The 15756-nt window shown below is 40.8% G+C and overlaps 2 protein-coding genes across 4 annotated transcripts; one reads left to right on the forward strand and one right to left on the reverse strand.

Moving 5' to 3' along the window:
- The first annotated feature begins 681 nt into the window (after positions 1-681).
- Positions 682-6708, forward strand: LOC311055998 (uncharacterized protein). 3 transcript variants are annotated; one of them, XM_084072337.1, is made up of 10 exons: positions 682-813; positions 1085-1162; positions 1372-1404; positions 2048-2128; positions 2693-2778; positions 3579-3790; positions 4349-4450; positions 5004-5144; positions 5439-5510; positions 6110-6708. In XM_084072337.1, the coding sequence occupies exons 1-10, from the start codon at positions 751-753 to the stop codon at positions 6232-6234; spliced, it is 993 nt and encodes a 330-aa protein (XP_083928463.1). In that variant the 5' UTR covers positions 682-750; the 3' UTR covers positions 6235-6708. The 3 variants fall into 3 exon arrangements, with proteins under 3 accessions (XP_083928463.1, XP_083928461.1, XP_083928462.1); XM_084072335.1 differs by having other exon boundaries at positions 2042-2128; positions 6110-6703; XM_084072336.1 differs by having other exon boundaries at positions 2042-2128; positions 5445-5510; positions 6110-6701.
- Positions 6709-6803: 95 nt separating this feature from the next.
- cUnh17orf75 (chromosome Un C17orf75 homolog) lies at positions 6804-15409 on the reverse strand. The gene is made up of 10 exons (XM_084072355.1): positions 15140-15409; positions 13562-13639; positions 12761-12886; positions 12235-12369; positions 11661-11715; positions 11428-11547; positions 10529-10593; positions 10204-10337; positions 9394-9497; positions 6804-9010 (listed from the first exon to the last, which is right to left on the reverse strand). Exons 1-10 carry the CDS (start codon positions 15280-15282, stop codon positions 8795-8797), a joined length of 1176 nt encoding a protein of 391 aa, XP_083928481.1. The 5' UTR covers positions 15283-15409; the 3' UTR covers positions 6804-8794.
- Positions 15410-15756: the final 347 nt, after the last annotated feature.

The raw sequence follows: 15756 nt of genomic DNA on the forward strand, positions 1-15756 counted from the left end.
TTCACAGTCTACTTCATGACTATCTGCCTCTTGTTTTTATTTTTCTGGTTTTCAAATAGAGCCTTACCTGTCATATTCTATTTTTATGAAATCGTAGACACTAACGGAGCTAGAGATAATGCTGTTATTAACAACAGGCCATTCAACGCACCTCTCCCACCTTAAAACTATGGAAATGTTTATTCTCATTGACTTTTCCAGCATTTACAATAAAGAACTGTGTGATCGAGGCTGGCCCCATGTGTGTTATTAACTTATTATTACTATGAAATTCAGTAAGTGAGGTTGGTGAGAGATTATCGTCAGCTGTGTCTCCTGTAGGACAACGACTGCTGCCTAGTTGTAATCGGCGAGGTGTCGTAACGCATGGATTAAAGTTCTGTCGCCACGACTGATTTCAGTCATTTGGATTCTATAGAAGTCAGCATGTCTTCCACTTACTTCACGGGGGCCGTGTAGAGGCTGTTGCCTTTGTGATGATACAACTGTAACCAAGGTATTATTATTTGTATCTCTCAGCAGAAAATGCAATCATCTTGAATAAATACTACAATGAATGGTATGTTTTTAAGGTTCCCCTTCTCAGTGGCTACATATCTATTCTGTTCTTTGTTGTCCAAAAATCCCCTTTTGTGAATCGGAATAGAGAAGTAAAGAGGCGAGGAGGGATTGATACTGTGCATCACTGTGTGAGGAGGAAGTTAGACCAGCAACACAGGTACACAGAATTATGAGCTACAGCAAGCCACCATGTCGACTGACGGGACTAGATTAGTGTTCGAAGGATTCCTAAAAAAACGAAAAGATACTATGGTAAGATGGAGTTTCAAAATAGATTTGTTGTTAGACTTGTGTAGAATTGTTTGACTTACTGTACCTATTGATCAGAATGACCTACCAGTATCATTCATCAAATCATTATCATTATCATACCTACTGTATTGATCAACACATATCTATCTACCGACAGTATATCTATCTATGATTTGATAACGCCTTCCTATTAGTCTTGTGAAAAAGTGTGATACTGGTTTATCAAAACAACTACAGTATATCGATCTAATAGCTACTGTCTTCTCTCTAGAAAATCAGGTGGTCAACGTATTGGTTCAGACTCCAAAATACAACATTGTTTTTCTACAACAAGAAAGGTGGCAGTGCAGTAAGTAATACATTTGCTGTAATAGAACAAACAAAAATAAATGTAATACAAGTCAATAGCATTTACATTGAAGCTGTAACCTATCAGCGTCTCCATAATATATTAGGGACAAACACTCTTTCGGGTGTTGTGTTGGTGGTGTGCCCCTGTACATTTATGTATTCATCTATGTATTGATTTTAATACATTTTGATCCCATCACTCCACAGTTACATCTGAGGGGCCTGTACTACATCTACACTGTGAGTCCACCTTTGATTTCACATGAAATAGAATTCATTCCTTCTACTCTGGTTAGAGATTTGTTGATGGGACACTCACAGTACATGAGTTGTTTTTAGGGATGTGTTAATGGTAGGGTACATGATGGTACATGAGTTGTGTTTGGTGCAGTGGTGTAAAGTAACTAAGTACATTTACTCAAGTGCTGTACTTAAGAAAAATGTTTAGGTCATTTTACTTTACTGGAGTATTTCCAATTTTCGTTCCATTACATCTCAGAGGCAAATATTCTACTTTTACTCCACTACAATGTTTTGAAAACTTTAGTTACTAGTTACTTTGTAGATATAATTTGAAAATAGCCGATCACAAGCTCATGCGACGCGTTGTAAGCTTGTAGATCTGCTATTTTCAAACATTTTTGTACTTTTACTTTTGGTACTCTAAGTATATTTTGATGCCAATACTTTTGTACTTTTACTCAAGTAACATTTTGAACACAGGCCTTTTACTTGTAACAGATAAATATCTGTTAGTACTTCTTCCACCACTGGTTTAGTGACGTGTTGGTAGAGTACATGATGGTACATGAGTTGTGTTCAGTGATTTGTTGATACAGTATACATGGCGCATGAATTGTGACCTCACTTGCACCAGGTTCAGTCGGTGAGGGAGGTGCCCAGGGAGGACAGCAAGCGCTTTGTGTTTGAAATCACCATGACCAATGGGAAGAGAAAGGTGTTGGTGAGTCATTTCTGCTATTTGAAGGCATGCATTGCACACAACCGTGCCATGGGGGGGGGGGGGGGGGGGGGGTATAGGTCCATGCTTCTTCGTTTGATATCCAACCCCCAGGTCGTTCATTGTCATCACCGGCGGGGAAGGGGATTATGTTTTATCCCTGCTTCTGGTCAGACACGTTAAATGTCTTAACACAACACGTGCGTGCATTAATCAGTCTGTTTGGTCTTAGTTGACCAAGACTTAGTAGTAAATGTTTATGCTTTTCCATGCACATCTTTTATTCTGCAGTCTATAACTTTCAATAGCCAATGTCAAATCAACATTAGAACGTTCTCAATCTCACCAATACAACCCGAAGAGGCTGGTCTCTGCATGATTGTAACACAATTTTACAGATGTGTTTATTAAATCAGCTGTGTTGTGTTGTGACTCATACAATGACCCTGTGTGTGTGTGTGTGTGTGTGTGTGTGTGCGTGTGTGTGTGTGTGTGTGTGTGTGTGTGTGTGTGTGTGTGTGTGTGTGTGTGTGTGTGTGTGTGTGTGTGTGTGTCTCTCTCACACAGGCTGCAGAGACAGCTGCTTTGAGAAAGGAATGGATCGGGAAGCTATGGCAAGCCATGCACCTCGCTAACCCTGAGGGCAGCACACGGTAAAGATGATAAAAGCTTTTAATATGAACGGCTAATAATTTCTACTCATGTAAAGTAAAATACTACTCGAAGAAAGAGGGGCTGGTTGTCTAAGGCTAGACCCCACCGCAGGCTGGCCGTTTGGGCCTTAACCAGTCCCTTTGGGCAGACATAAGGTCATATGGTTAAGGTCATAATCGGACACCATGTGGCGGGTCCTGGCCTTAGACCAGTGGTTCTCAACCTGTGGGTTGGGACCCCCAGGGGGGTCCCCACATGATGTTGGGGGGAGTCCCCAGATGACAGTGAAGTGACAATTTAAGGACTTTTAAGACCCTTTTAATAACTAAATAAAAAGAAAGAAAGAAAAGAAAAAAGACATGCTCACAACGCCTTGCAATGCAAGGCGTTGTGAGCTTGTAGATCTGCTATTTATCATTTAATATTTATCAGTAGAACCGAGTCAAACTAAATGTACTGCATCAACTCCTACATTCCAAGTGCTTATCAGGGCGGGGTGTCCCCGGGTTCAAATATGATTATTTTGGGGGGTCACAGTGTGAAAAGGTTGAGAACCACTGCTTTGGACAACCATTCCTCTTTCTTTACTCGTAGGAAACGAAAACGTTTCAGTTGAAATGAAAAGATCTCTGTAGTAGCCTCTACAACCGTGTTTACATTGAGGTGTAAGATGTTCCATTCTAAATCTATAAACTTACAGTGAAAATGATGTTGCTGTGATCCATTCTGCTTGACAGGAAGACAGAAATTAAATAATTCCACATTTTACCACATAAAAACTGGTTCTGTTGGCCCTCAGCTTGGATTTTTCTCACCAACGTGAGAGGGGACACTCCAGCGTGCCCTCCAGCTCAAGCTGTGATGATGACGTCGCTCTGGGTGTTCGGCCCCTCTCGGCCCCCGCATATCCCAGCCAGAACCTCCACCAGAGCGGTACCACCTTCTCTTCCATCTCCTCCTCGGAGGAGCTGAACAGTGAAGAGCCTATCCATCAAAACAGCTTTACAGTCTGTAAGTCCTCACAGGGATATAAGGTCTGAGTGTGTGTAGAGTTGCAACATTCTATTATTCTTTTTGTGATTATACTATGAAATTACTCTTTTGATTAATCCAATAATCAAGAAGCATATCTTTTTTGATGATTTAAAAAATTAAAAATATATCAATTAATTGACTAATATTTTCTTAATACTTACTTACCTATTTTATACTTCATCGTACAACAGTGTCGCACAAAAATAGCTGATCTACAAGCTCACAAAGCGTCTTGAATTTGTAGATCTACAATTTATGCAATTCTTTATGTAATTTTTAATTTCCCTCAAATCAATTATTAAAAAAAAAAATAATCGGACACCCCCAGCGTGTCCATAATTTGAATGTGTGATTCATTCAAACAGGCCTAGCTACTTTCATACTATGTATTCTGAACATGTGCCAAAATGTGCTGAGGTCATCATAAGTTGGGGTGCAAAGATTCATGATGATAACAAATGCAACACAGAAGGCTGGGCATTCTAGTAGTATGTTGTGATGAACACTAGGGGGTGCTAAAGATTGTGTTTTCAGGTGATGGACGCCCCAATATACATGAGACCAGTGGCCTCAAGACTGAGGAGGAGACACAGGACGAGGCAGAGGCAGACTATGACATTTTACCACCTCCAAAGAGTAAGTACAGTACTGTCTGTGTAGACCAGGGGTCTTCAACGTTTTCAGGCCAAGGACCCCCTAGCTGAGAAAGAGATGAAGCAGGGACCCCCTACTCTATATTGTATAAAATTGTGTCTCAGATTAAAACATTTTTTTACAGTCTGCTCTTTTTTCCCTCTACACTTATAGCCTCTTCAATAAATGAAACATATACCCGATCTACAAGCTCTCAACGCCTCGCAGCGCGAGGCGTTGAGAGCTTGTAGATCGGGTATACCCCCTATAGTAGCTTTGAGGACCCCCTAGGGGTCCCGGACCCCCTGTTGAAGACCCCTGGTGTAGACTGCTGTGACGGGATTTTTTTGTTATAAAAGTACTGTATACGCTATAATTAGTTCATATCCAATTAGTTACCTAACACTGTCAACACCCTGTTGAAAACAGCCAATCTACTGTATGTGACATGTTGTGTTGCGAGCTTGTAGATATGCTATTTTCACTATTGAGAAAATAAATGAAACATACCTTGTGCAGTGCTGTGATCAATAATTTAATTTTGCGTCCTCTTTAGCGATGTGTCAAATGAATGGTTCATCAGAGGAGGACTTGTCTCAGGACGAGGGCCTTTATGACGTTCCTCAGCAGGTCTTGTCTGCTGATGAGGAGCTGTATGATGTTCCTTTGTCCTACAGGCGGCTTCATGACCATCAAGGTGAGATTGTCCTCTACACCTCAAATAAGTCACTTTTATTTCCAAATGGAAATGGGAAAAAAAGACGAAGAGAAGAACCTGTGTTCCAATGGATCCAAAATGTTGTTATCATTTAGTCACAAGCACTTCATTGGTTCAGTATTTATAAAACCCACAGACAGACTTAACCACTTTCACTTTACAAATGTTCAAAACTAGCAAAACTACACATACACACACAAACATACAAATTCTGCCTGACAGCAACGATATTCTCTAAGTGGAGTAGTACAGTATGACTGTTTGCTGTGATCATTTCAGAACACAGAGAGACGATGGAGAGCATCTACGACGTACCAAGCACTCTTTTGAGGACAACGTCAGATGGTAAGTCTGACTTCAACGCGTTACTGTAACTAGATTTCTTGTTCTTGTCTCACATGATGGTGTAGAGCAGCAGTTGACAAACTCACGTCACTGTCACAGACCCCCAAATTGACTTTCATTAGGTTGTGGAACCCCATTTAAGATAATTCTGTCATAGGGACAGGTGGAATAGTCACTTATTGCATTCAAGTGAATTGCATTATAGTGAAATTAAATAACTCCTCGTTTGGCTGGGGACCCCCTGAAGATGCCCTGGGGGTCCCTGGAGGCCCCTGGACTCCACTTTGAAAGGGGTATTTGGGGGCTTCCACGTCTCTTACTCCACAATTGAGCATAGATCCTTAGAGCTTTATAATAATGAATGGCAATGGTGAAATGACAGGCCAATTTATCTTGTCTGTTTAACTACAGTATGTAAGCTCTACTTAATTTGATGTATGACGAATAGTGAAAATATCCTTTTCAGGCTATAGATCTGAAATTTTCACAATATATTTTTGGCCTATAATGACATGCCCAAAATAGGAACGCCAGGTTGAAAAGCTACTCCTAAGCCGTGTTTCTTTATATATTCCATTTGTTTGTGTTTGTGGTTGCAGAGGGGGATCTGGAGGTGGGGGGGAGCCTGCTGGAGGATATGATGGCCAGTCTTGGGGGAGAATCAACAAGCTGGGGGGCCAGAGAGACTACATCAGCAAGACCATACACACCCATATACTTCTAGAACACTGAGCCCTGGACAGAGCTATGAATTCTCTCTGCAGCTGAGTTTTGCTACTGTAAGAGTACCTGTGTACAGTAGTGGTTCTCAAACGTTTTAATTTCAAGGACCCCCAATTTGGTATGCACTTGTCGACGGATCCCTATAACTCCCTTTGAGTTACAGACCTGTAAGGGTAAATTTGTTTCCTAACAATCAATACTTTAGCTGGGGACCCGCTTGAACCCCCTCAAGGACCCCTGGGTACACATACACAGGGTATGTCGTTGCTGTCGGGCAGAAACCTATCTCCATATTCTAACTTTTTGTGTTTTTTCGTAAATTAACACCCTAAATTAACACTACAGCATGACACAAAAGCATCAAAAGTAGCAGATCTACAAGCTCAAAACACGGCGCGACATATGAGGTTTCATAGATTGAATAGGTTGAATAGACTTGTCTTTCACTGCACTAGGACATTGGTTGTACGGTACTTCATATTTCCATGCAACAGACAACGAGCAGCAGCACATGCTGCAGCCATTCCACATCTTGGACAATAAAGAGACTTGACACAGTACTGTTGTCTTTGAGCTTATATTTACAAGACAGAGAACCAACCAAGTATTACTTTATAACATTATATACTGTGCCACACTGTACAGAGCTGAGAAGTGTTACAGGTGCGAGGAGGTCAGTCACACCATGGTCCACAATAGCAAATTCACCCACACGTCACTTTTGTTCAGTTAAATAAACATAAAAAAACATCAATATTGCTTTATACATGGTGGACAAGTTTCCCTGGCATGGTTAAAGTCTAGTTTTAGGAAACATTTAGCGTACTTGGTAGGATTTCTTTAAACCACTCTTCCAAAAAATATCTGAGCTACAAGCTCACAATACGTCACGGCACTGTTATTATGAACTTGCAGAACTGCTATTTTCGTGATTTCTATACATTTATGAAAATAGGGATTCCAGGCCGAAAGTGGTTAAAGTCTTGGACTTATTCATGCATGGGAAACTGTTCCTTTGAGATCCAGTTGAATGATGATAGCAACATCTAACATACGCAGGGCTATGATTTACTGAGCATTACCAAAAGAGAATAAACCAGTTTCCCCAACTACCTTAACACAGGCAGCACTCTAATGCCCCACTGTTCACCACTATGTGTTTCTGTGTGGCACATGTAACCTTCCAGCAAAGGCTCAGTAAATCGATCCGGAAAATGGTCTCATACAGGCACAAGGATGGAAGATTGGCATAGTTTGGCTCTCAGAGGAGACAACCAGGCTGGTGAGAGACGTGACGATGACAGTAGTATACAGTACAGAGCATTATTTTACATTACACTTGATAACTTTGAAGACTCAAAACTACGCTAGATTCACAACAAAGCATTCCCACATAAGGATTAAATAGACTCTGAAATATCACTTCATAGACAAAGATAGCAGTTCTCATATGACAAAACTATAGTAGTGCAGGGAATGAATTGAACGACAAGCTGAAACGCGCGGTGGAACGAATGTGATGGTTAAAAGTGATTTGTGCATTCTCTAAAAAACACGTTTCTCTTTGGAACATAAAAGAATCAAGGCAAATAACAGAAACAAAAAAAAACAAAATAACAGCTTGAACCTCAATTGAGACATAAACATCCATAAATGATTCAATGGTGTGTAGAGGTACTGTTTAAAAGACTGTTAAACTAAAAAGTAGCAATGGTGATTTTGGAGATTTTTGGTATATAGTGTACATGATTCCAGTTGTGTTCATGTAGCAACATAAATAGAAACAGGAAGATACAAATCATATCATTACATATTATGTACTGTAGCCAGGGGAGACAAAATGGACAAAGTGTAAAACACAGGAAGTCAAATAGCTAATTGTTTATAGTAACTAAATATTGGCTCCATTTGATTGGCTTACATATACACTGATTGGAATTGATGTTATTGTTTCAGATAGGCATCTAACAATTCACCCAAGTTGGGTCAATTATGTTCTTCAATTGTCCTAAAATGTTTCCTTAATTAATGTCACCTCACCTGACATTTAATAGGTAAGACCTGTGCAGTTGTTAACAGTTATTCAATCAAGTATGTCAAAGATGACATATATACAATAACGAAGATACACATTTGACAGACCTAGATTTGAACCTGTGGATTTAGTGTTGTACAATATGCCTCCCTAATTTCTACAAACACTGACAGCTTTTCTGTCTGGGAGCTATCAAAACCAGCCAGGGCAGGAATGTACTGGGGGCTTTTATCCTTCTAAAGAATACACATTTTGATAAGAGTATAATACAACTTTATGTCAGTTATCTGCCAAACAGCCAAACGGCTGGTAGAGTCATTGCCAAAGTGTTGATTGTATTAATTTTGGCAGTTTGGCTGGTGTGAAGTAGCCTGGTAAACCCTCCTGGTGGCAGAATTCAATTTCATTTTCATTCAGCAGACCGGTCTGCTGAAATCAAATGGAAATGGGAATTCCGCGACCGGGATGGTCTACCAGGCTAGGTGTGAAGTTCTCAACCCTGGCGTCTGTGCTGGAATGAAGGGAATCATGCCTTGGCCTGGGATTGTTCCCTGAGGAACTCCTCCAGGACAGTGATGATGCTGCAGGCCTCAGGCAGGTCACTGTGTTCGTTCCTGGCATTCTGCAGCAGCACGTCGCCGTTGCCGCAGCCCTGCAGGAACTGGCAGCAGCGGAACAGAGCGTAGTGGCTCATCTCTGCCTGCCGCACGAAGCGCTTCAGGCTGTTCATGTCTTGGATGGCCTGCAGGGGCGAGGACAAGGCATTATGGAGGAGGAAAGGAAGGAACCAAGCGAAAAAGGCCAATGTTCAGCGTACAGTGGTTCTCAAACTTTTTATTTATTATTTCAAAGAAACCTACTTTGGTATGCATTTGTCCACAGGCACCCATAACTCAGAAAGTGTACAAATGCTTCCATTTGTACATACTCAAGAGTTACAGACCTGTAAGGGTCAATTTGTTGGTTCCTAACTATCAATAATTTAGCTGGGAACCTCTGGAAGCCCCTCAAGGACCCCACTTTGAGAACCACTGTTCCACAAGAAAGGAATGGTGGGCATTGGGAGGAGAACTTTCAAACATGTTGTACTGTTGAGTCATATTCAATGTTGCTACGGACTGTCACCTTGAGTTTGAAGTTTTCCAGGATCTGTCTAAGCAGGAAAGGATTACAACGCTCTGCTGCATTCAGGAACGCCTGGATCCAGTCATCACAGAAACGATTACTGACTGGGGGAACGAAAAAAAACCCACGTCAAGCTGGACTCAGACTGCAGGACAATGAAATCGTATGACATCTAAAATTGTAAGACAGTTCATCAAGAAGCCTTTCATAAAATCTCGTGCTCAGTCTTAATGAGCAGACAAGGAATGAGGAGGGTTATTGTGAAGTAGATATTCACTCATCTATATGCAGACGGTGGGAACTGGTAGGAGAGTGGTACATAGTCTTTTGCAAGATATCCATTTGCTAGTGTGTATTTCAAAAGTGATAAAATAATCAATCTCTCATATGCTTGCCGTTTACATGCACCCACTCCTTGTATGTATGTAAAAACTCCTTTACGCACTCCCGACTGTCCTGTGTAACTTTGATATGATCTTGTGCTCAAAAGATCGGTCAGCGACGGCTTGGATGCACTGCCCTCCCTGTGTGTAGTGGTGCTGACCAAACGCTAGGCTCATCTCCCAGGATTTTCCTCTCGATGATAAAATGTAACCAGGGGAGGCAAATCTGGCCCAAATCTGCAGTAGATTACTGCAGTCTGAGCCCAGTTTAACCACTTAAGCCCTATATACTTAGTTGTGCGACAAATAGCTCAAATAGTCAAACTGCAAGCCTACAGTGTCTTTTCACCTACTGTACAGTATAATGACATGCCCAAAATAGGGAGGCCAGATTCAATCATCTAGATTACTCTTGATTACCACCTACCAGTGTTGGAGAATGTGGGTGGGCTGGTGGAGCAGTCTATGATCAGGTTAGTGTCCTCGGACATAGCCTTGCATAGCGAGGCTGTGGTGGTGTCCTGCTGGGAGAGGCCCTGCAAACTGGCTGCTTTCACGAACCTAAACATCCACCAAACAGAACACTTTGTCACAGTCACATACACGGATATTTACGACAGCACATACCCACATCTATTAGTAATCGATCACATGCTACTATATGTGGTGGTAGGGTGCAATACACTCAGTAGGTGTTGAGATGTTTTAGCCATGTGATTTGTTTGTGTTGCATTATTGGTAAACTAACTCACCTGGCCACATCAGCCTTTGTCTTCTCATCTGAATTGACAACCTCGACTTGAATGTGACTCAGAGCCTGAACACAAGAAGCTAAGTGATTACAAATGTATCCTTGTGTAGCATTGTTGTCTTCTTTTTTGCATTTGATGTCTTGAACATATCAATGCTGAGATGTTACATTCCACAGAGTAAACAAATATTTGTCTTGTGATGACATGATGATATAGAAGGGTAACAGGTTCCTATTTTTCAGTTTTTACTTCCTCAATGACTTGGTTTGATAAGACTGGTTAATATCAAGCCAAAACACAAGTAATGCTTGTATGTACTGTACTGTATGTTGAGTAAGGACCAAGTGGTCACTGTAGACTCAGAGTGACGAATTTGCAAACATGAACGGGTATGCACAATTCGTTTGCAGTTTTCATGGTCCCTCCGGAGCAAGTAAATGAGAGCAAAATCTGATTATCACATAAAGAATCTTGAACCTTGAATAATATATCACATTCTAAGTTGACAATTATTTGTCACTCGAATAATTGCGATTAAGGATTTAATTGTGTGTTTGGCATTGAACATTGGAACATATGAATACAAAATACATTTCTGTTTGCCTTTTAGGCTTCGTAATAAAAAATTGCACAGGTAAGATATGAAAAATAACTTAAATATACAAATAAATTATTGACATATTTAATAATTGTATACATTTGAAAATAGCAGAAATAGATGATCTACAAGCTTACAACGCGTCACACGTTGTAAGCTTGTAGATCTGCTATTTCTGCTTTTTTTTATATTTGAAAATGTGTGAACATTTTTCAACATGACGATTATGCAAAAATAATTGCAATCATCTCAAATAATAGCGATTAGACGATTATGTGATAATTGTGACGGGCCTACTCACTGCATGCAGCAGGAAGCTGATGCTCCCCTGGACCAGCAGTACCACACGATGGATGTGCATCACCGACTCCTCGTACCAGCGGGTCAGATACGGACGCACCTCCGTCTCCAGGTTCTGTACCTGATGCACACACAGAGGGAAGGAAGGCGTTAAATCACTGCCATCAAGGTTACGTCAACAAATAGGACAGAGCATAATAAACATAAAACACAGGTTCTATTCTCATACTGTACCTCTGGAGTTTGTAAACTGCTCTGCAGGCCTTGGACATATTTGTCGAGCTCTTGTCTGAATGTACAGACAGTCAAGGAACTGGGAAAGGCTGCTTGTTTATCTGTCCAAAGTTGTTATGCTGTGTATGAATGCAGTATAAGTAATCAAATGGATAGTCCCACAACCAAAAAGAAAAGGCAAATAGCAGTGTAGACGTGTTTTGGGCTGTAATAGGCCCAAAACAATGTTCATGTTGGTGATGTCTGTAAAACTGGAGTGAAACAGACATTTTCCAAATTCCAAAAGCAATTTATTTTCTACAAATCAAACTCTTCAAAAGAACCATACCAGTAGTCTGGCATGTTTAGTCCATTGACTAAGATTCACAGTATACTTGGCATTACTGCAGACCATTTTATGTGATTGAATATATATGCCTTGAATCCCTGGAGAAAACATTGATTTACAAATCAAATTCAAATGTCAGTGACTAATGTTTGCCCAACATGGGTTCAAATAGTGCGGTAAGTTTGTAATGATGTACTATCTTTGGAGAAATGTTAGTCATGTCATGCTTATGTGCAATATAGCAAAGGATATAAATTGAGTCCTTTTTCAGAGCCCCCCATAAAGCAGATGACGTATCCATTTCCATCAGCATCGGGCTGATCGGGGGAGCTCTCCTGCTCCAGAAGACAGCAGTAACATCCTACTGCCTGCTCTGGGACACTGGGAAGAATCAAACATCAATAGAGGTCATCAATTAAAGGTATTGTAAGAGATACTATTATTTCTTTGTTAAAATCATTGTTAAATAGCTCTATATTCCGATGTCATCATTGCTTTAGTGTTTGTTCAGTAATAGGGGTCTTCCTATCTCTCCAGCACTTTAGTAAACACTACATTTTCAGATCAGGTACCGATTTTATCCAATCAGGAGAGAGAACTCATACAGGATACAGGTTACAAAAGTGAAATTGGTAGTAATAAAACAAACCAAAAAAATTAGCATACAAAATTGGAACTGGAACACTATAAAATGATGGTCATTGCACTAAGTAACAGGTTTGATGCAATTGAGGATGCAAAATGTTGTTCAATGACTGAGAATTATTATCACCTGAGTTCCACAGTGGCAATGTTGCCCATTCCCCCCAGAAGGGCTCCTTTACTCAGCCTCCTAGAGATGTAGCTACGTAGCTCCGGTTCTGCCTCCGCCGGCAGGCTGCTGTCCACTAAGGTCAGGCTGTGGACAGGGACAGAGGTGGTTAACATGGATACATGCGGCCAGTGAGAGGTGATGAGGAAGCTTGCAGCCAGTCAGATCAATGGAGAGGAGATGGAGGAAGCTGATGATTCAAGAGACCAAGTCCACAACATAAGAGTTACATCACGTTTTTCTTTGCCCAACTGAGTCACACAGCACCGCCTTTCGTGGCGTTTCTAATGACTGGCACGTCTTTTTTTTGCGCATAAATTATGCTCCATCATACAACGAAAAAAGCCGATCTACAAGCTCACAACGCATTGTGAGTTTGAAGATCAGTTACTGTATTTTTCCAACTGCGACACTGTCGTATAAATGCTGCTTAATGCCATTGAGAAATGGCCTGTATTCTTCATGCGTCTACCAACACATCCAAAAGGTTTTCATTCTCCTCAACCGGAGTAGCCAATTGTAAATATGAAAATGCAAAGACTGTGTAACTCAGTATTGCAGAAATGTCTGCAGAGTGATGATAAATCGGAGCACAATCAGGAAAGGAACAAAGTTTGATTCCATGTTGATTGGATTCCCGTGGCGGTCCCAGCGTGGTAGATAGATATATCAAATGCACAACACTTAAAGCCACAGAATCACAAAGCACTGAAAGCGAGAGCAAGTCGGCGGGCGGAAGGGTCCATGGTTCACCATGGTTACCTAAAGTCTTCCTGACTGGCGGTGGAGTCTGCTCGTCTCTGGGTCCATGATGACGCGCTTTCTCCAGATGCCTCAGATCTAAGACAGTTGACAGTTCACTCTTCATTCGGTGGTTATAAACCCATTAAGACCTGAGACCAATTTTTCAGTTTTCTTGACCTTCACAGAAGCCATTACTTTCCGTTAAGTTCAGTATGGTATGCAAATCAACTGACAGAAATGTGAAACTTTCCTGCTCTACCCCGGTTTCGAACCTGGTATTTAAAAAATATATTTTAACCTCAGAGCTAATAGAGCCTGCCTGCTTGCTCAGGGAAGAAATTGTTATATTGAATTAACATACTATAACTCTACCATAGAAATTGGTCAAAATAACATTTTATTCACTAAAGAAAGCAACATAATACAGCTTTAAAATAATAATTGTTTGACTTTTGTCTCGTATTTTGCTCTGTGAACATGTCATCTTTAGCAAGTTAACAACCACAAACTAGAAAACTGTGAGTGTAACAGTTATGAGATGCAGGGCTGCTACAAATGTGTGTGTGTGTGTGTGTGTGTGTGTGTGTGTGTGTGTGTGTGTGTGTGTGTGTGTGTGTGTGTGTGTGTGTGTGTGTGTGTGTGTGTGTGTGTGTGTGTGTTGCTGCAGAAAGAGAAAGATGCATTTGTTATGCAAAAAAAAAAGAAGTACTGTAGAATAAGTATGTGCATAATAATATTTATACGCCTGTCTATTTGACAGGCGTGTACATGTAAAAACACTACTATGGACATACTATGGACATATCATTGTAGGTCATATCCCAATGCATTCAAGTGCATTGGAATATAAGCATCATCAGCTCAATATATAATAATAATAATCCTGCAGGCTGCAACCATCCAGCTCACAGTTAGAACTAGCATGACAACACACAGACACCAACAATCAACAGTATAGCTGTCAATAATTTGTCTTAACCAGAAGTGCCCCCCCCCCCCCTCCCCCAAATGTTTACTGTACTGTACATATACCTTAATTGCTAATAGTGTTGATTATGTCTTGTTTATTATCATGGTATATTATAGTATGTCTTTAAATGTCTTAAAGAATTGAATACACAGGACCACAATGGAAACAATCCACTATAGCAGTGATTCTCAACCAGTGGTCCTTGAGGGGGTTCCAGGGGGTCCCCAGCCTAATTAACAGTTGGGAACCAAATGGACCCTTAATGTGTCTGTAACTCTGAGAGTGTACAAATGGAACCAAATGGACCCTAACGGGTCCATTTGGTTCCATTTGTACACTCTCAGAGTTAAATGAACACTAATGATGATGATAAAGTGTAGATTAAGACCCCCAAGAAATCAAAATGGTTGAGTCCCTGGCATATCTTTTCAAATGGGGGTCCGTGGGCTAATATGTGTCAATTTGTGGGGGTCCTTGACACGAAAAAGGTTGAAAACCACTGCACTATAGGGCTTGTTGTGTACATAATGTACACATATTGCAAACTGTTAATAAAGTATTCGATCAATCAATATCATGAAGAACAGAAGGAAAGCTGTGTGGGGGGATAATATGAGCTGTTATACCTGGTGCCTTGGTACAGATAGATGGTGTAGTAACAGTCCAGTTGTGTTTTCTGGTTGTAAGCTGCAATGTCTTCACTGTCGAAGTCATCCTTCTCTTCCACATCAATGGAGTCTTGGAAGGACGAGGTCTGAGAGGTAAACATCTTACAAAATGAATACTTTGTTTATTATTATATTATTATTACAACTATAGCAGCTGTTTAAAACCACAGATGACAGCAGAGTGTTATTTATCTGGGATCTACGACGCTGACTGAAAGAGAAGATTTATAAAACATGTGGACGGAGGTAAACACATTGCGCAAAGGCTGGTCGAATGAGCGTCGACGTTTTGAAGATCGAGTATTTTTGTACGCATGCGTGCCCGGTCAGCGTTGCCAGGTTTCGCGAGAGAAACAAGCAACAGGGTCTATGAAAAGGCCAAAAGAAGCGAATTTGGGGGTCCTTGACTTGAAAATGTTTTTGAACCACTGGTTTCAACAACATTAGGAAACAAGCCCAAATAAGCAGCTGTACTTTAGAAACAAGCCCAAAAAAACGAAACCCGCAACTACCAATATTTACAAGCAATTTACCAGAAAAACAAGCCCAAAGTAGCTTATAATAAGCCGACATGG

This window comes from Gymnoscopelus microlampas, assembly GCF_963454915.1.
Source record: "Gymnoscopelus microlampas genome assembly, chromosome: 11".
NCBI lineage: Eukaryota > Metazoa > Chordata > Actinopteri > Myctophiformes > Myctophidae > Gymnoscopelus > Gymnoscopelus microlampas.

Bases quoted from the DNA above. Each gene is read 5' to 3' on its own strand.
- cUnh17orf75 (XM_084072355.1), bottom strand. From the start codon at position 15,282: ATGTTTACCTCTCAGACCTCGTCCTTCCAAGACTCCATTGATGTGGAA. The intron at 9,498-10,203 runs GTAGGTGGTAAT...TCGTTCCCCCAG, and splicing joins ACCCACATTCTCCAACACTG to TCAGTAATCGTTTCTGTGAT. The intron at 9,011-9,393 runs GTGACAGTCCGT...TCGCCCCTGCAG, and splicing joins TGGAAAACTTCAAACTCAAG to GCCATCCAAGACATGAACAG.
- LOC311055998 (XM_084072335.1), top strand. From the start codon at position 751: ATGTCGACTGACGGGACTAGATTAGTGTTCGAAGGATTCCTAAAAAAA. The intron at 2,129-2,692 runs GTGAGTCATTTC...TCTCTCACACAG, and splicing joins ATGGGAAGAGAAAGGTGTTG to GCTGCAGAGACAGCTGCTTT. The intron at 3,791-4,348 runs GTAAGTCCTCAC...TTGTGTTTTCAG, and splicing joins TCAAAACAGCTTTACAGTCT to GTGATGGACGCCCCAATATA.